Below are 17,965 nucleotides of genomic sequence, written 5' to 3' on the forward strand. Positions count from 1 at the left end.
TCATGTTGAAACATTGCAATATCGTATCACGTAGTCTCAATCGAAGTCAAGACCGTACTCAAAGATGGATTCACACTCGAAGGCGACAATCTTTTCAAGTTAAGCTAAAATGAAGTAGAGGTATATTGTGACAATTCTAACGAGTGCATCTGAGCTTGCAACATACCTATCTAGAGCGTATTCCATGTGGTGGTCTTGCTAATTTTGAACTCTGCCATTTGGCCTGCCACAGTGACTCCATACACTCCTGCTTCAAGTCTCCAAGTATTCTCTTGATCGTCCCAGTAACTACAGGCCACGTCGAGGTCCATCTCCACATCGACTTGCCGACGCTCTCCTGGTTCGAGCAAAACTTTACTGAAGCCTTTCAGTTCTTGTTCCGGTCTCCATACCTTGGTCGTTTCAGACGGCCTAATAAAAACTTGGACAACCTCCTGGCCAGCGACGGTACCTGTATTCTGGACATCCAAGATACACTTGAGTTTCTTTGGCTCGGAAGTCTCATCCACCAAAGCATGCAATTTGCTGTGGTTGAACGTTGTGTATGACAAACCATAACCAAAAGGCCATCTGACTCGATCCATAGAGCCTAGGGCACGGTAGCCAACCTGGACACCCTCAGCATACCGAAGACATGGGTCTCCGTCCTCTGTGTCTTTGGCAGGAAAGTTATTATAACTAGGCGAGTCTTGCAGGGTCTTAAACCATGTCGTGGCTAGACGTCCACTGGGGCAGATATCACCCAGGAGAAGCTCCACAGTTGCGGCGGCACCCTCCTGACCAGGAAAGTGAGCGAGTAGAACACCGTCTACACTGTCTATGAAAGCACTGACATCGATCGGGTTTCCACAGTGCATGACCAGTATGGTCTTTTTTGCAACTGCTGCCACTGCTTTGATCATTTTTGTCTGATTCTCCGGCATTCGGATGTCATCTAAGTCAAAGCCTTCTGACTCGTATTGCTCATTTCTTCCAGCGTAGATAACGGACACATCAGCAAATCGCGCAATCTCGACAGCCTCCGCGATGGCAGTATCTTCGGAATAATATTCTTCGAAGCATATGGCGGCGGCGTATGGAGTGGGCTCGCCAATTTGAAGCTTTTGAGGGCCATCCATGCTCAGGGCGATATCGTACACTACCCCAGCATCCATGGAAACTTGAACCTCAGACTCCAATAGGATGTGGTTGAAGATGAACTGTTCGGTCGTGACCTTTCTTTCTTCGCCTGAGAGTACTTCTCTGCCATTGACAGATAAACAGAATGCACCTGTACATCTTACGGCCAAGGTATGACTACCAGAGGTTTCTGGCTTCAGCCTGGTCACTATTTCTATACGCGAGCCAACAGGCTTCAACCCTTTCTTGTCAAAGTCGCCAAGCATCCAAACATTGGCTTCTTTCTGGAACTCTTCGAGTACTGGCTTGGCATCATGTGCGTTGAAGTATCGAACGGCGACACCGGGGTTTTCTTCAGATGATATAAGCTTCTCGTGTGGTACAATTGGAATTATTCTTCGAGTCCGCACACCCGGAGAATATTGCACCACACCGGGTAGCCTTTTCTTCAGAATATCCAGAGGAGAGTGTCGATATTGAGGGATAGATGATGCGCTGCCACCTCCGGTGATCACCGGGTCAGCAGCATACTGACCTATCACAGCTATGCGAGAACGATGCTCTTCTCTAATCGGTAAGGCATAGTTCTCATTCTTTAGAAGTACCATTCCTCTGGTTGCAACTTCTCGAGCCAGTTTATTTGTCTCCTCATTCACCTCGGACCGTTCATCTCTAAACTCGAGAGCAGCTCGGGCTCGATTGCGAAGTTCAAGAGCTCTCAAGACCAAGGTATCGATCTCATTCTCTGTCACCAGCCCTGATTCCAATGCCTTCAGAAGTTTATCTCCTCTGAAAACAGGGAAAGGCATTTCGATATCGAGCCCGGCCTTGACTGGCTCGGTCGTAGCATGAGTGCCGAACCAATCCGACATGGTTAAGCCTTTGAAGTCCCATTCGTCTCGCAAGATACGTTGTATCAAGGAAGAACTCTGGCTACAAAAGTGGCCGTCAACCTTGTTGTATCTGCTTATCGTCAGTCTGAGGCAAGTTTTGATAGATATCGATTTACCTACGCAGTCATAACCCCCTCGGGATTAGATGAACGCAGTAGATGCTGCCATGCCGCAAGATAGATCTCGCGAAGCCCGCGACTATCGACTGATTCTTTCACATTGTAGTATCGTCGCAAGGTCTCTGAGTCGTTGCACACGAAATGCTTGGGACAAGACGCAACACCTAAAGACTGGACACCGTTCACAAGCGCTGCAGCCAGTTGTCCAGAAAGCAGCGGGTCCTCGCTGAAGCACTCAAAGTTTCTGCCGGCTCGGGGGTCCCTATGTATGTTGATTGTTGGCCCCAAGACAACTTGGGCGCCTTTCATTCGTGCTTGTTTGGCAAGCTGAACGCCAACGCGATGCATTAGTTCAGCATCCCATGTTGATCCATAACAAGTTGTATTAGGGAATGACGCGGTTGTGAGATTCGCTTCAATGCCTGAAGGTCGAATTCCAGAGGTTGAGTCAGCAACCTAATAAATTTGTTAACAGTGATGATTTGATTTCCTTCGGGAAGAATGCGACTCACCCTGATTGGCGGGATGCTCAGTCTGGATACACCAGCAATCGTGGAGAAGTCTTGGCCAGATAAGAGTGTGATCTTCTCTCGAACGGTTAGCTCGGGGAGTAAAGAGCAAAAGTCCCCGTCGATTGATGGTAGAGAGCCCATGTTTGGTCAAAGAACGATGTTTTGTCTGTCAACAAGAATTGCAAACGATTGTACTATCACGACAGACTGAGGTCGCTTAAGTCTTTTATTCCGTTATAAGATCTAGTTCGACGTGCTCTCACTAGGCATAATATCGGAATGGGGTCGGAACATCCGAACTCGGGATGCAACAGAATCCGGGATCATGAGTCGGCACAACTTGGCCCGACGTTCCAACCTCGGATCATCCAGACTCGGATCACAGGCATTAGGTTAGGCGAAGAGTCGTAAATGTATCAGACACCATCCTCATTGGCGTGACTCGAGTTCTTTGGCTTTAGCTCGCTGCACAGGGACACTACCATAAAACCCCATGGGGAATGTGGAGTCGGAAAAGCCGAGAGAACATCTCCAGACCTAAAGACGACACCTGAGCTTCTATAAAACAAGACTGAGCTCACCAACATTCTAGCCCCAGAGGTTCAAGCCAATACATGGGCAGCATCCAATAAGCACACCCTTTACCAATCCCTGGAAGCCTTCGATATGGCCGACAAAAACGATATTCTTGATGGAAAATCTGGGGTAATTCATGATGAGCACGTCGTGATTCAAGAAGACTCGGAGACGACCTGGGAATGTCTCAAGGCTAACCCAAAGATTGTACTGTGGACTCTATGGGCAAATAGTATGTGAAAAACACCCTTGCTGTATGCCAGAGTACTTACCATCTTAACAGTTGGTCCTTTAATGGTGGGATACGAAAACCTAGCCATGTCGGTCTGCTTGGCTATGCCTGCCTTCCAGTAAGTAGTATACAGTAGTCTGATTCTCTATCATCTGTTCTCGTGCTCACTATTTCTTGATAGAATGAGATTTTCTGTCAATGTCAATGGCGAGCTCATTATTCCTGCTTACTGGCAATCCCTTTGGAGTTCCATGTACAATGTCACAACTATGCTTGGCTCTGTCGCGGCAGGTTATTGTTAAGACCGCTTTGGCCGGCGATCAGTCTTTCTCGCCTCCATCATCATCGCATCAGCCGGCATTGCGCTGACATTCCTTTCCAAGACTCCAGCCGAGTTCCTTGGTGGCAAGATGACCTCCGGTTTCGCGATGGGTTTGATCCTAGCTGGTACCCAGACTTGGGTCTCCGAGATTGCACCACTACCTATGCGGGGCATTGCCCTCTCAACATATGCAATCATGTTGGTGCGTAATTTCCTCCGGCCATCTATTCACCTAATAACCGATAACAGAACCTCGGGCTCCTACTTGCTATCTCGGCAACCTTCAGCCGAGTGTCCATCATGAATGATTCGGCTTTCCGTCTTGTGTTTGCTGCAGCCTGGACCTTCCCTGGCTTACTAGCCCTTGGACTTCCTTTTATGCCCGAGTCACCTTATTGGCTAACTTCCAAGGGAAAACATGATCAAGCACGACGATCTCTTGTGCGCCTTTCAGCAAGTGAGGAGGGCATAGATGCCAGATTAGTCCAGATACAGCATTCTATCGAAACCGAACGCCGGCTTGAGGCTGAAAAGACATCATATGTTGAGCTGTTGCGTGGCACCAATCTAAGTCGTTCTCGCATACTGCTCATATGCATGTATATGCCTCAGATAGTTGGAACTGTTCTCTCCTCCAACGCGCCTTACTTCCTCAACCAAACTGGCATGGACAACCATACCACCGTTATGCTTTTGCAGATAGCTGTCAGCTGCGGTGTTGTCTCGGCTATCATGAACGTCTTCGCCATGCTGAAGTTCAACTACCGGACACTGATGTTCTTTGGGGTCAGTGTCTGCCTCGCTATGTACTTGGCCATGGGTATTGCGGGCACCATGTCACGTACACCAGCAACACTGACTGTGATTGGCGTTGCGGTTGCGTTTCCCAGTCTTTCGTATGGGCCTGCTGTTGGGGCGTCCATGAGCGTAGCTGGAGAAGTGTCCTCTATCAAGCTCCGTGCCAAGTCACTGGCTCTAGGTCAAGCCTTTTCGTCTATTGTGTCAACTATTTGGCAGATCATTTTGCCATATCTGTTTAATCGAGACCAGGCTGACATGGGTGGAAATATAGGCTGGATATTTTTCGGCATGGCAGCCATCTACTTTGTGGTGCTTTATTTTGATGTTCCAGATACAAAAGGTCGGACTTATGAAGAGCTGAATCTTATGTTTGAGAAGGGGGTTCCTGCGCGGCAATTTGGCTCCTATAGGCTAGATAACGCGAATGAGCTTGCGGTATAAACCTGCTTGCCCTAGTATCTATCTGGTTTGGGGGTTAAGTAAACAGACTCTCCTTTTTCTTCTTGCTATGTCAACATCTACACCTCTATCTTGGAATGTTTAAGGAAGGATGCAATGGTACATCATCCATGTCGCGGTATAAAAGCGTACGCTGCGCCATCAAGACAGGGCATAGCAGCTTCGTATGTGAAGCGTGAATGAGGACGAATGAGCCTGTTCAAAGATGTCTGGTGTTAGTGTCTGGACCTCGGCGATCAAGTGCATATTTAGTTTAGATCCGCTATCGGCCGATGACGTTGAATCAGATAAGATCATCTGTCCTTGAGCGATTTTCTCAAACCCACTGAAGAATTCGAAACCACCAATCATATCATTCAAATGTGACGATGCCGATTCAGGGTCCCCACGAGTTCCTGATCCAAGACCGAGGTATCATTTTTGAAGAGAATGTGAATATCGCGATAATGAACAAAGTAAAGTGAGGTGTCTTGGGCTATTACTGGACATTTAGGACAACCTATTACAAACTGCCATATCATATTCTCATGCATCCTGCAGTGTAATCATCTCGGTATTGGATACCATCTGGTGATATGCACTATTAGCCCACCTGAGCGGCCCACCCTCATCCGAAAGAGGCGAACAGAGAACAGACTATAAGTACTAAACAGGCAGCTCAATCCTTTTGTTCTTCTCGTCCATCAGCACAACAAAATCATTCAAAATGTCTTTATTCATTAATGGCAAGATCCTCTCCAGGAGCGTCGCCAGCTTGGCAGACGAGCCCACCTTTGCAGAGAGTATGTACATTAAAGACGGTATCATTCAAGCCATCGGTACAAAAGAGCATGTCGCAGCACAGATCAAGACAGAAAATACCATCGAGACGCAAGATCTGAACGGAAAGACAGTTCTCCCAGGCTTTGTAGATGGCCATATGCACCTCCTCCTGCTTGGCCAGTCACTTCGCAAGATCGCTCTGGAACACTGCAAGAATCTGGATGATATTCTGCACGAACTGCGCACCTACGCAAAAGCCAACCCGCATGTTCCCAGAATCATGGCCAAGGGTTGGATGCACTCCATGACCCCTGACGGCGTGAACTACAAGATTTTGGATGAGATTGACGAGAGACCAATTTATGTCGATACCAAGGACATGCACTCAACGTGGTGTAACTCTGCAGGTCTGGCAGAGATGAAGGTCGCCGACATGGCGGATCCTCAAGGTGGAATCATTGAAAGAGATGAGAACGGTCGTCCATCAGGAGTTCTCAGCGAAGCGTGCATCTTGACGATTGTCTGGCCTACCCTTGCCCAGCTTGCTTCCAATGAAGAGCGTATCGAGTGCATGCTCGCTGCGTTCAAAGCATACCACGCCTCTGGATACACAGGAATAATCGAAATGGCCATGGATGAATACTCATGGGAATCCCTTGTTGAGCTCAAGAGACGACATCCCGATGTCGCTATGCGTGTCACAGCATACTGGATCGTCAAGCCTTCTGAAAATCCAGAGGAGCGTGAACGACAAGTGTCCCGGGCAATCGAGTTAGCAAAGCAGTACAGCAAGGAAAACTCACCCGATCTTCGCATCGCAGGTATCAAGATCATCTGTGATGGTATCATTGATGCTTGCACTGCATACCTTTCCGAACCATACTCCGCGGCCCCATCTCCACCACCGTTCTGGTCGAGAGAGGACCTCGAGCCTGTTGTTAAACAAGCAGCCGATGCGGGAATACAAATCGCTCTTCACGCTATTGGCGATGCGGCCATCACAATGGCTGTAGATGTGCTCGAAAAGCACGGCAAGCCTGGTGCGCGACACAGAATTGAACATCTGGAAGTGTCCAAGCCTGAAGATGCGAAGCGACTAGGCGAACTAGGTCTCACAGCATCCATTCAGCCCGTTCACGCTGATCCAGCCATCTTGCGCGCCTGGCCACGCCTCATCTCTTCCCGTCGGGACCGCGCCTTTGCATACCGTGAATTCGCGGATTCAGGCGCTCTCCTCGCGTTGGGCAGTGACAGTCCCACTGCGCCGTGGAATCCACTGCACAACATCTATGTCGCAGCAACACGACGTTCCGCCAGAGAACCAGAGTGTGAAGAGGTGGTCAACGAGCACTTTAAGCTCGGTGTTTGCGAAGCGGTGGTTGCAGGTTCGCAGGGTGCAGCGAAGAGTGTCTTCCAGGATGACAGAGTTGGCAGTCTGGAGGTGGGCAAGATTGCTGATCTTGTCGTGGCGGATATGGAATGGGATGCAAAGACTCTGCTCAAGGCTGAGATTAATGAGACTTGGTTTGCTGGCAGGAAGGTTTGGAGTTTGGGAGATGACAAGTCGAAGCTGTAGGTGTTGATGCGGTTGTTGGTGTTTGGGAGTCTAAAATGTGAGAGAGTAAATACAATGTACACTTTTGATACTTGAATATTCCGTCATGACGTATTTCAAGCCACTATCTAACCATTGGCCCTTCAATCATGCGATTTATTTTCTATCTCTATCCCAATATCATGGCCAAGATGATTAGTATGTGTCTCAATCTGTGATGCCATCCTATCTCGCTTTCAAATTCTAGCCTCCGTAGTACCCTATTGAGTTACTACCATAAGTAGTGAGTGCTATAGGCTACCTAGTGGTGTAATCAACTTTCCCGCGGAAAAGTCCAACCATCCAATTCGGTAAACTTTGTCCGTCTCGCTTGATAGATAACACACACCCTACAGAGTGACCATCAGCCCATTCTATCCCCGCATGCTGTAGCTATCTCGTCTAGCGGTATCTAGTATCTATCACTTCTCCACTGTGACTTTATCAATTCAGTATCGTCGTATCCACTACCCTAGCGCTTCCCCGGATCCAAAGACGAGGGTCAACCATGAATCGCGACAGCTTGTTTATCGCCCCCTCCTCATGGACGAGCTCCAAGTTCAAAAAGGGCCCCTTGCCGCCCTTTTTTTAGTTTCTTGCAATGTCCAGGCAGGTCTTCTAATCATTTCCCCTGGTTGAACACCTCTACATCTCCTCATCATGGCAACCTTTACAGCTCAAGATGCATTGGACGTCAAGAAGATCCAACCCTTTGACAATCATGATGCTGAAGCCGATCTTAAGCAAGGCACCATCGAAGACCTTGATGAAGCTGAGCTGTTTCTCCAACAACATGGAATTCCTCACTCTCGGTTGAACGAGCTCATGGCCGATGAGGAAGCTCTTAAGAAACTCCGCCGAAAAGTCGACTGGAGTCTTATGCCGCTTCTCTGCGGTACATATCTCCTCCAATATGTCGACAAGCAGGCTCTAGGCTACTCGGCAGTCTTTGATCTGTTCACAACCACAGGAATGACACCTGACGAATACTCCTGGATGGCATCAATCTTCTACTTTGCCTACCTGGTCGCCGAGTGGCCAGCCTCGTATCTCACCCAGCGTCTCCCCACGGGCACAATCGTGAGCAGCTTTGTTATCATCTGGGGTTCCATCCTCTGCCTCACAGCAGCATGCCACAACTTCACAGGCCTCGCCATCTGCCGTTTCCTCCTAGGTGCCTTTGAGGCCGTCATCACACCGGCATTTATGCTCATCGTGTCGCAATGGTTCCGCCGCGAGACGCAGCCCGCCCGCGCAGGTCTCTTTTACTGCTTCAACGGATTCGGCGCCATGTTCGGTGGCATTTTGTTCTACGGCGTCGGCCAGGCAAAGGGCTGGGCCGTGTGGCGTACCATCTACGTGCTCTGTGGTGGAATGACCATCTGCTGGGGCGTCGTGCTGTTCTTCTTCCTGCCCAACAACATTCTTACTGCTAAGCGGTACACTATTGAGGAGCGGGCCATGCTTATTGCGCAGAGCGCGAGGAACAAGACTGGTGTGTTTAACCGCAAGATCAAGTGGAACCAGATCCGAGAGGTTTTCTCCGACACTCAAATCTGGCTGCTGTTCTTCTACGTACTACTTAACGAGATTATCAACGGTGGCATTGCCAATTTCTCAAAGCTCATCGTCAAGGGCTTCACACATGATGCGCTGCTTACTACAGCATACGGTATTCCTTATGGTGCCTGTAACGCCATCTTCATGTTCACTGGTCCTTACGTGGCGTCCAAGTTCAAGAATGTACGAACAATTGTGATGTGTGTTTGGCTTATCCCTACACTCATTGCCGTAAACCTCTTCTGGCAGCTTCCTCGAAGCAACAAGGGTGGTTTACTCGCTGGATACTACATGGTATGTCTCCCAAACCAATCTTTCCCTCTACATATCACTAACATACTCAGTGCGCATCTTTTGTCGGTGCCCTCATCGTTGCTCTTCAAATGCCCGCTTCCAACGTCGGTGGCTACACAAAGCGAACCACAGCCACAGCTTTCGTCTTCTTGGCCTACTGTATCGGCAACATCATCGGTCCTCATGGCTGGATTGGCTCCGAGGCACCTATTTACCAGACCGGCTGCAAGCTCATCATTGGCTGTGTCGCGGGTCAAGTTGTTCTCGCCATTATCCTGCGTTTTGTGCTCATCCGTCGAAACCGTCTTCGTGATGAGCAGGGACCTGTTATTGAGGATGAGAATGCCGCGTTGCAGGATCTCACTGATTTCGAGAACCCCAACTTCCGTTACTCTTACTAGAAGTATATTATGATGATGTCATTTAGCTAGCAATTAAATTCGTTTATGAGTAAATATCTCTTGCTGTGCCTCTCCTCGTGAACCCCATGTTCAACCCCAGATTCCGTCGGTCAACGTTGGGTAACTGGATTCATAATCCGGGGAATCCCACTGTTGTGTTGTATTTTTACGTAAATAGTCTCTATAAAATTAGCAGGCATACCTCGCTAGTCTAGTTGATCCTGGGTTTAGTAGACAGGTCTCCTTGGCGCATCGGGATAAAAGCCGACAACTGGATCCGACAATGACATCTCCGGACAACTTGATCATCTTAAGTGTATTCTTTTGCAAGCTATGCCTCGCTGTTACATTTCTAGTCCTCCCACTTACTGGAGACTCTCCACCAAAACTCGCACTGCTCATCCCCCCATGTAAAATCCACCAATTCAGCCGCCTTTCCAACCCCAACCCCCCCAGCCCTTTCATCATTTCCTCTCCCAAGAATCATCGTCTTGCCTTTTCCATTCTCAAAAGATGTCCAATCTGGTCTATGCGCAAATCTTCCCTTGATAGCATTTGGGTCACCCTTTGTGATAAAACTAGTACAATACGCATGGAACTGTCCCGATACATCCCTCTGAACAGGGGATATCTCGCGTACTTCTTTGTTAAAGGTTTGATAACGCATTTGGTCACCGTGATTAGCGCCGAACAAAGCAGTCTTGTTCAGAGCCCAGTGGTACAGATATGCTGGCTGTGCGGACTCATGGTATGTTGCCCATATAACTGTTTGGCGAACAGGGCATGTATACGCGTAGTGTCCATAGGCAGTTTCGAGTCGTTTGTACTGTGATCCTACACCAGGAATACCGCGTGTATCAAGATGTGGCGAATCAGGGTGTGCCAAAGGATCAGGATACAGCTTCTCTAGCTCTGCAACTTCAGAACTCGTGAGATGCGGCAAAAGACTCTTGAAGAATCCCGTAAATTCTTCCGGTTTATCAGCCTTGAGAGGGACATAATAAGCACCCTCGTTCGCGGCCGAGCCAGTCAAGATAGGCACTCTGTGAAACTTTCCAGACTTCCAAGCCTCGATCGGTCGACGCGAAATGATATCGTTGTCAATGACAGGTTGCCAAGCCCAACGAATGGAAGGATCTGAGCGTGTAAATACTTCTTTACCTGCGTTGTCTACCGTTTCAGAGGGAAGACCGCGCAGACAAGTCAAGATCTTGGGGTCTTTGAGGTTCTTAAAGTGCGAGCACGGCGTCAGATCCAAAAGCTCGCGGAAGTGCTGTGAGTTGAGAGATGCATCCGGGGGATGAACTGCACGCGCTGTGTGAGCACCCGAGTCCATTATCGCTTTGTGGAAGAGCTTTTTTGGTTGGTTTATATCCATGATGAGGTGTCCAATCTGTCAAATTTTAGCCACTTAGTCTTTCTCCCTGGAAAAAAAAAAAAAACCACTTACACCATGAGCAGCAGCACTCAAGCCCATGATTGTAACATCATCGGAATCACCCCCAAACGCCCCAATATTCTCCTGAACCCACTCAAGCGCAACATACATATCCTTCAATCCAAGATTCAAAAGGCCTTCTTTGGCGGTCAACTCAGTGTTCATGCCGCCGAATACACCAATGCGGTATTGCATGCTAACAGCAATGTATGGCTCCTCTGAGAAAGCAAGCATAGTATGCGAATTATGCATTCGTGCTGCACCGCGATTGAACGCACCGCCCGGGACCAGAACGGCGACTGGTAACTTCCCCTTTTCTGTAGTATGGCCTTTCTTGCGCCAGACATTGATGGTGAGACAATCCTCTGATTCATAGTCGGGACCAAGAATGGGATCTTTGAGGAAAGGGACGAGTTGCTTTCCGGGACACCTTTAATTGTTAGCATCGATACAATACGTATTATTGTAAGGAACATACCTAGGTCCCAAGTAATAAGCTTCAATGGTTTCATTATTTGCACCCACTGGTTCAGCATGCTTGAACCTCCGTTCACCTACAGGAGGAACAGCATAAGGAATTCCCATGAATCCTTCTAAGGGCTGAGGAAACGTGCCATCGTCAACGAATTTGCCAATGATAGTGCCCTGCTTGATTGTCACAGAAGGCGCAGGTTCTGGTCCTGATGTGCCAAACCCATTAGGATACGCTGTGAAGGCAGCTACGAGAAGAATAGGTAACGCAGCCAACCAAGTTAGCGAAACGCCCTTCTGGCCTTGTACTTTTTCAGCCATGTCGATATGCCAATACTATGCTATCAAACATACCAAGAATCCCCAGCCATGGATACTATTTATTATGATAAGCAAGACTCGAATCTGCACACAATACATGACTTTTCCGTTAATTGCCCGTGTCTAGTTGAGTATCCTAGTTCCCCGAAACACCGGATTCCCTATCACTTCCCCTGTAGGATAGTCCACAGCACATCAACGTCAAGTGGGAACCAGCAGGGGTAGAAAGCAGCACTACGGTAGTTGATTTAGGGCCCGGGGTGGCTAATCGGGGGCTAAGCTTGACCACCGAGACTCATGATAACCTTATCAAATGAGGGGAAAGCGTAGTTGTCCGCGGGAAACTCTTGGTTAATGGTGTATGTATCAGAGTGGATATCTTGGCGCATGTCTAAAATCCGGGGTAAGCTGTTCGGATGCATGTAGGAGCTATGACAACAGTTCACGAGTGGTGAATACAGCTCAAGTGACGGGAACACGGCAGACTAACAAACGCTATGTTATTGAATATCAACAAAACTAAACTAGCATATGCAATGTCATGTACGCCCTACCCACGTATGCTGAACTGATCCGATCTATCAAGAACGCCATTACAATGCTTAGAGGAAACTAGATGATGATTCCACGCTGCGACCAACCCCCTCTACCCTTCCAAGCCCAGAGCAACAATCCTACAGCAATCCAAACGGTAATAGTCTCGGCCCAATATGTCGGAGCATAGCACTGCTCTCCGTAGCAGAACAAGTCATCCCGGTCGTGACCCTCCGGGCCTGCCTTTGGGTTGTTTGCGCCGTTCTGATACGTCGCTGAGTAAATGAGTCCCCAGAATGTCGATCCGGCAGCCGGCAGCATGCCAATGAGACCATAATTGGTAGCAAAATTCTCAACGCCCCAGATAATCGTCACAATAAGAGGTGTAAGGCTGAAGATGGCTCCATAACCTGCACCCACAAGGCCAGAAACAAGCCAGAAGCGCTCAGCATGGTTCTGGACCAGACCTGAGGCTAGAATGAGAAGACCGACAGACAGCATGGTTGCGAAAAATGCCATAAAGGCAATTCGGGAGATGGAGAACCGACTGCTCACTGCAGAGCGTGTCTGAGGTCCTTGAACATGCTGTGTCTGGGGGTACGGTGCCAACAAATCTGTAAGTGTACCAATGAAAATTCGCGAGGCGGTGTTGGTGATTCCGAATATGGAGACATGCGTCGCCGCAGAGGTACGATGGCTTAGACCCTCCATTTCAGGGGGCGTAAGCGTTCCGATAATTGTTCCAAGGTTGTTGATGAATGCCTCGCCTGGGCCAACAATGAGCAAGAAAGCGAGAGCGAACGGCCACATGGTACGGTCGGAAAGAAACGAACGCGTTTCAGCGTTGAGAACCCAGTTCTTCTTCCATTTGGCATTGTCTTTTGCCGGGTCAAGTAGTGCTGAGCTCTCTGTTTCTTCGCCAGTTAGTTGCACCGTAGCTCCGCTCGGACCGGCCGAGTAAAGAGCTGCCGTCGAGTAGACCGCTCTGTTCCAGCTCTTCGATAGCCTCGTCGATAAGCTCATCTTCATCTACGACACGCAGTGTAAAGGTACCGAGGATACCCATAGAAAAGGTGAGGATCCCCAGGAAGAGGAAGAAGCGGAACACATCCAAGTCGCCTTTGCCCCCATCCGATCGTGTCTCAGAGAACAGACGAGTTCCCGCTTGACTCAGCCACATGGGACTCAAGCCGAAACAAGTAATGGGTGTAGCCAGCGCCAAACCTCTGTATCGGCCCTTTCCAAAGTTCTTTGCGCAAGACGACACAGCAGCCATATAAAGACAGCAAGTCGCCACACCGACAAAGACAAAGGATATCATCAAGAACGGAAGCGACCAGTCGTTATCGACCCGATATTCAGGATGACTACGATACTCAAGATCCAGCTTCCTGTAAACACCCGCTGCAAGTCCATAACCGCTACCGAACAGGATTCCTCCCGTCAGTGCAAGCGGTTTTAGACCAACGCGATCGCATATATATCCGACGCCCGAAATAGGAAGGTACAATGCGACAGAGCCCGAGATGGCGACTGCGTTGACCTGGAACTGTGAATAATGTAGACGGGACTGTAGAAGAGGCGCGTAGAGGGAGAAGACGACGATGGAACCACAAGCGAGGGCGATGATGTTGGCTGATATGAAGGCGAGAAGACGGATAGCTTGCTTTTCTTTATTGCGCTGGATGCGGGTCTCGGTAGAATCGGTGTCGTTATCTGAGGCGTAGTTTGAACTGCGCGTCGAGATTTGATCGGCATCGAGGCGCGAGGCCTGTGTGTCGTCGGGGGCTGAAGACGACATGACAGGAAGGGTCATAAGAGTTGAAGAGTTTTAGGAAGAGATCATGTCGGAGGTGAAGAATAAATAAATCTATCTGACAAGGTATACGAATAGTTTAGTGTGAATCACGACACGGCCGAGGCTCCATCGCGATCCCACGTCATGGGGTCATGCTTCAATTCTACCCCACAATTTCTCTCCGAGACCGGTTACAGTCATATTCTCGTTATCAATCTTATCAATCGCTCTTATTCGTCATAGTAATCCTCAGTCTTCTGCATCAGTAGAGTCGGGAGACCATTGATCAATGGAAGCATCAATCCGAGGTGAATCTGGCCGTCCTCTACTTCTCTCATTCCGCGTTCTCAGCCCACATCCCGTTTCGTTGTGCTGCAGCTCTAGCATTTCCGACATGCTGGCCAAGGAGTATAACAGTTGCGAAGGCGTCGCTTGGGCGAATTCCCAGCTGTCATCAATTATAATGCCATCTGATGGTGTTTTTGATGGCTTGTAAATAGTCAAACCACCCAGAGTGGGTAGAATCGCAAAGTTATCATCCTGGAACACCTGGTTCGCTCCTAAGTGAAGTATACACGAGACACGCACTGGTGCCCACTGTGGTGACGGTGCTTGATGACTTCCCACAGGGTGAAGTGTCTGCAGGTAAATCTCCGATTTGTGGTCATCAAAGGTTTTGGTTGCTGCCAACAAGAGGTCATTGTTCCAGAAATGCACGTTCTCCAACTTCATCAGGTTCCGGTCCACGAGAGGTTTCCTAGTGTCCGCATCCCATAAAACATCAAAGCGTGTCGACAAGTACTCGTGCTGTTGAAAAGTTTGCGTCAGAACATTAAATGTGACGGCACCCCAGTCTCCCTTTCTTGTCCGTGGCTCACAGCAGGGGCATAGTTCGAGTCTGCTTGTCTCTGATTTTTGGATGCGATACAGCCCAATACAAAAGGTACCGTGATCGTCAGACTTTCGGCAGATGAGCGACACCACGGCCCAAGAATAGTCTTTACAGTCTGGCTTGGGATTCTGCAGTGGGTTTGCTATGGATTCAGTCGTATGCCAAGTGGCCTTACCGTCTTCGAACTTGGTCACAATAAAGCTGCATAGACGTTCATCTGCGAAAATCAGTCCCCGAATTACCACCGCAGTGTGAACAACCTCACCTCCACAGCCATGATAGAACGCTCTAACGACAAATACCACATTTTCCTTTGTAGGATGCAGTAGAACCTTGGGCTCCCCACCGATCATGGTCCCGGCGCCAATGGGGTACTCAAGCTTTCTCGGATCAAGTTCCTTTAGAATGCCACCCCATGCAAAATACATGATCTGTGCAGTTGAGGTCACAAAGTACACAACCTTTGACTCCACATACGCTTGTTTAAGGGCGGCTGGTAGGGTAAGTTGCTTCCATTCGCGTGTCTGTAAATGGACGATATATCTGGAGTATGTTAGCATTCGCAAATACTGGGCGAGGTCTACTTACATGGTCCGTCCCCTTGAGTTCACCTGAAGCAGAACAAGAAGATTTTCACTGATAGCCGCGGATTGAAACTCTGTACCTGACATGACACTTCCGGGTGGGAGGAATCGCAGTCTTTGCCGCGTTCGTAGATCGTCGACAATGAAAGTACGTGAGGTAGATTGCCATACCAACTTGTCTTTGTTGTAGTGGAAGTGCCATGGGACGTTGGTACTTTTCCTCGCAGGCTGAGCGAACTCGGGAGGATCAATGAAGACGTCGCTTGCACCCATGTTCCATGGAACCCAGGTGTAACTGCAGTGAGGTTGTCGCCATTTGACATGTTTCTGCACCTCACGCGCATAGAGGGCTTGGGGCGACATATCCGGATAGGTTAATTGAAGGCCTGGGAAGAATTGGCGCAGCGCTTGTGTGAGGACGGTTCCTTGTGTCCACCTCTCTCTCCATTTTCGACACACTCTTATGCAACATTGATAATCGTCGAAATCGAGGTAGAAGAGAACCGTACAAATAAGCTCTGGTGGAAGATCTTGGAAACCCGCGAACGTGATTATGGTTGCCTGAATCTTTTTGCGAAGATATAGGATATCCCACGGTGATAGAGAAGTGAAAAGACGATCAAGTTCTTTTTCTCTTGAGTTATGAACGTTCATGATTGCCAGATGGCCTGACAGTTACTGATTTATGTTTAGGCTGTGTCGTAGTGAAACGGTAAAAGGTGATGGCCTCATCTTCTTGTCAGCAATTGATTGGGTGGATCATGTGACCAGGCATCAATCACTGGAAGGAGCATAACAAGGATTCGCAGCCACTTCCTGATATCCCGTCAAAGTATAGCCTTCTTAATTTGCTCCGTTCTACCGTTTATGTGAACAGAAAAGAACGCTTGTATACGGTCGCTTACCCTACATCCAACCGTCGAATTACGATGGATGCACATAAGTCCAGGGCGCGATCTTATTAAATTGACTTTCTCACCACGAAGGAAGCATCTATCAAAGGCTGTTTCATAAAGAAGTAGTTCACCAACTCAACTTTGTGCTTCTATGCTTTCCGCGCCCTGTGACCACCAAGTCTTGATCCCCTCTACATCACACCAACCCATCTCGACCGGATTATCAAACCACCACCGTCCATACTGACGATCACTTTCGTACTTCTTCAAACTACCCCCATCGAACCTATGGTTCTTGACACCCACAAGCAGTACCGCGCTTCCCACACGAGGGTTGAACTTCTCCGGGTCAAGAAACACCGTGAGATGTACATGCTTGGACGTAGACGGGTCGGCAAGCCGTGCTGTTCGCTGTTTGTAAGGTGGCAAGTTGGCTGGACCGACATCTGATATGGAGGCGATAATGGCGAGCACGTTGCAGGACCAGTTCTGTTTGTAGGGGAGATGGGGAATCGAGCGCAGGGTGGTCAATTTGAGGGGAGTTTGGGGATCGTGCCAGTCACGAGGGAGCGCGACAGGTTCACCGGGTTGAGCAGATGTGGATGTTTGTTGCGCTTGAGCTGTAGATTTCTGTGGTGTTTTGGGTTTTGGAACGAACGCAAGTGTCTCGAATGCTTCGAATGCTTCTTCAGCGGCTGCTTCGTCGTCATCAAACTCATCCTCGACAAACGGTTTGGGAGGCCATCTTGCGGTATCGCGCGGAGGTTCTTTGGGGGACTCTGTTGAATGTTCTTCAGAAGACTCGTCCAAAAGATCCTCTGGAATCTCTTCTTTAACTTCGTCTTGCGGCTCAGGTGGATGCTCAACAGGTTTTGATTTTACGCGTGACCGAGGAATTCGCTTTGGTCGTTCCCGAACCAGAAGCTCATTTTCTTTCTGCAGTGCACGATACGACTCGTTCCATCCAATAGTGATCATATTGTCCACGACCAATGTCACCATTTTCCCCTTCCCAACGTCTTGCCACTGGATATGGAACGTTTCACACCTCACATACGCCCCCAGCGCAACATCGCCCATCTGAACGAAGCGATGCATGTCGCTTCCCAAAAGTGCCTGGATACATAATTCTCCATCACCTAGAATCAATCGGATAGCATGCCATCGTCCTGAACGCGACACAGAAACCCGATCAATGCCCTCGATAAGAAAGATGCTCCCGGGTACGCAGTACCGTGTACGTAGAATGTCCGATACTACAGGCGTGAGCACAAAAGGTTCGCCCAAATATGTGATGGCGGCTGAGTCCAGCCCCAGCGATTTGTCAGGCATGTGCGATGATCCATTGGATGTTGTTGATGAAATCATTGGATGGATCTCAAGAAAC

The 17,965-nt window shown here is 48.9% G+C and overlaps 7 protein-coding genes across 7 annotated transcripts; 3 read left to right on the top strand and 4 right to left on the bottom strand.

Annotated features, from left to right (window-relative positions):
• Positions 1–82: 82 nt before the first annotated feature.
• On the bottom strand, positions 83–3,005 carry EDB82DRAFT_60011 (thermostable beta-glucosidase B). The gene is made up of 3 exons (XM_025730102.2): positions 2,644–3,005; positions 2,133–2,587; positions 83–2,082 (listed from the first exon to the last, which is right to left on the bottom strand). Exons 1-3 carry the CDS (start codon positions 2,782–2,784, stop codon positions 171–173), a joined length of 2,508 nt encoding a protein of 835 aa, XP_025589260.1. The 5' UTR covers positions 2,785–3,005; the 3' UTR covers positions 83–170.
• On the top strand, positions 2,993–5,359 carry EDB82DRAFT_564980 (general substrate transporter). The gene is made up of 5 exons (XM_065609798.1): positions 2,993–3,451; positions 3,503–3,569; positions 3,633–3,742; positions 3,776–3,975; positions 4,023–5,359. Exons 1-5 carry the CDS (start codon positions 3,310–3,312, stop codon positions 5,013–5,015), a joined length of 1,512 nt encoding a protein of 503 aa, XP_065465668.1. The 5' UTR covers positions 2,993–3,309; the 3' UTR covers positions 5,016–5,359.
• On the top strand, positions 5,360–7,503 carry EDB82DRAFT_487961 (amidohydrolase 3). Its single transcript, XM_025730100.2, has one exon. It carries the CDS (start codon positions 5,740–5,742, stop codon positions 7,369–7,371), a length of 1,632 nt encoding a protein of 543 aa, XP_025589258.1. The 5' UTR covers positions 5,360–5,739; the 3' UTR covers positions 7,372–7,503.
• A 335-nt stretch (positions 7,504–7,838) lies between these two features.
• On the top strand, positions 7,839–9,694 carry EDB82DRAFT_457076 (major facilitator superfamily domain-containing protein). Its single transcript, XM_025730098.2, has 2 exons — positions 7,839–9,243; positions 9,294–9,694. The coding sequence occupies exons 1-2, from the start codon at positions 8,050–8,052 to the stop codon at positions 9,642–9,644; spliced, it is 1,545 nt and encodes a 514-aa protein (XP_025589257.1). The 5' UTR covers positions 7,839–8,049; the 3' UTR covers positions 9,645–9,694.
• A 77-nt stretch (positions 9,695–9,771) lies between these two features.
• Positions 9,772–12,124, bottom strand: EDB82DRAFT_441249 (Alpha/Beta hydrolase protein). The gene is made up of 3 exons (XM_025730096.2): positions 11,561–12,124; positions 11,095–11,512; positions 9,772–11,037 (listed from the first exon to the last, which is right to left on the bottom strand). Exons 1-3 carry the CDS (start codon positions 11,872–11,874, stop codon positions 9,997–9,999), a joined length of 1,773 nt encoding a protein of 590 aa, XP_025589255.1. The 5' UTR covers positions 11,875–12,124; the 3' UTR covers positions 9,772–9,996.
• A 235-nt stretch (positions 12,125–12,359) lies between these two features.
• EDB82DRAFT_487967 (putative transporter MCH1) lies at positions 12,360–14,254 on the bottom strand. The gene is made up of 2 exons (XM_065608321.1): positions 13,390–14,254; positions 12,360–13,322 (listed from the first exon to the last, which is right to left on the bottom strand). The coding sequence occupies exons 1-2, from the start codon at positions 14,222–14,224 to the stop codon at positions 12,487–12,489; spliced, it is 1,671 nt and encodes a 556-aa protein (XP_065465669.1). The 5' UTR covers positions 14,225–14,254; the 3' UTR covers positions 12,360–12,486.
• On the bottom strand, positions 14,255–17,910 carry EDB82DRAFT_457079 (uncharacterized protein; the record flags this gene model as incomplete). Its single annotated transcript, XM_065607855.1, has 5 exons — positions 14,255–15,315; positions 15,364–15,641; positions 15,687–16,350; positions 16,545–16,652; positions 16,785–17,910. 5 exons carry the CDS (start codon positions 17,908–17,910, stop codon positions 14,456–14,458), a joined length of 3,036 nt encoding a protein of 1,011 aa, XP_065465670.1. The 3' UTR covers positions 14,255–14,455.
• Positions 17,911–17,965: the final 55 nt, after the last annotated feature.

This window comes from Fusarium venenatum (assembly GCF_020744135.1).
Source record: "Fusarium venenatum strain MPI-CAGE-CH-0201 chromosome Unknown EDB82scaffold_1, whole genome shotgun sequence".
Classification (NCBI taxonomy): Eukaryota; Fungi; Ascomycota; class Sordariomycetes; order Hypocreales; family Nectriaceae; genus Fusarium; species Fusarium venenatum.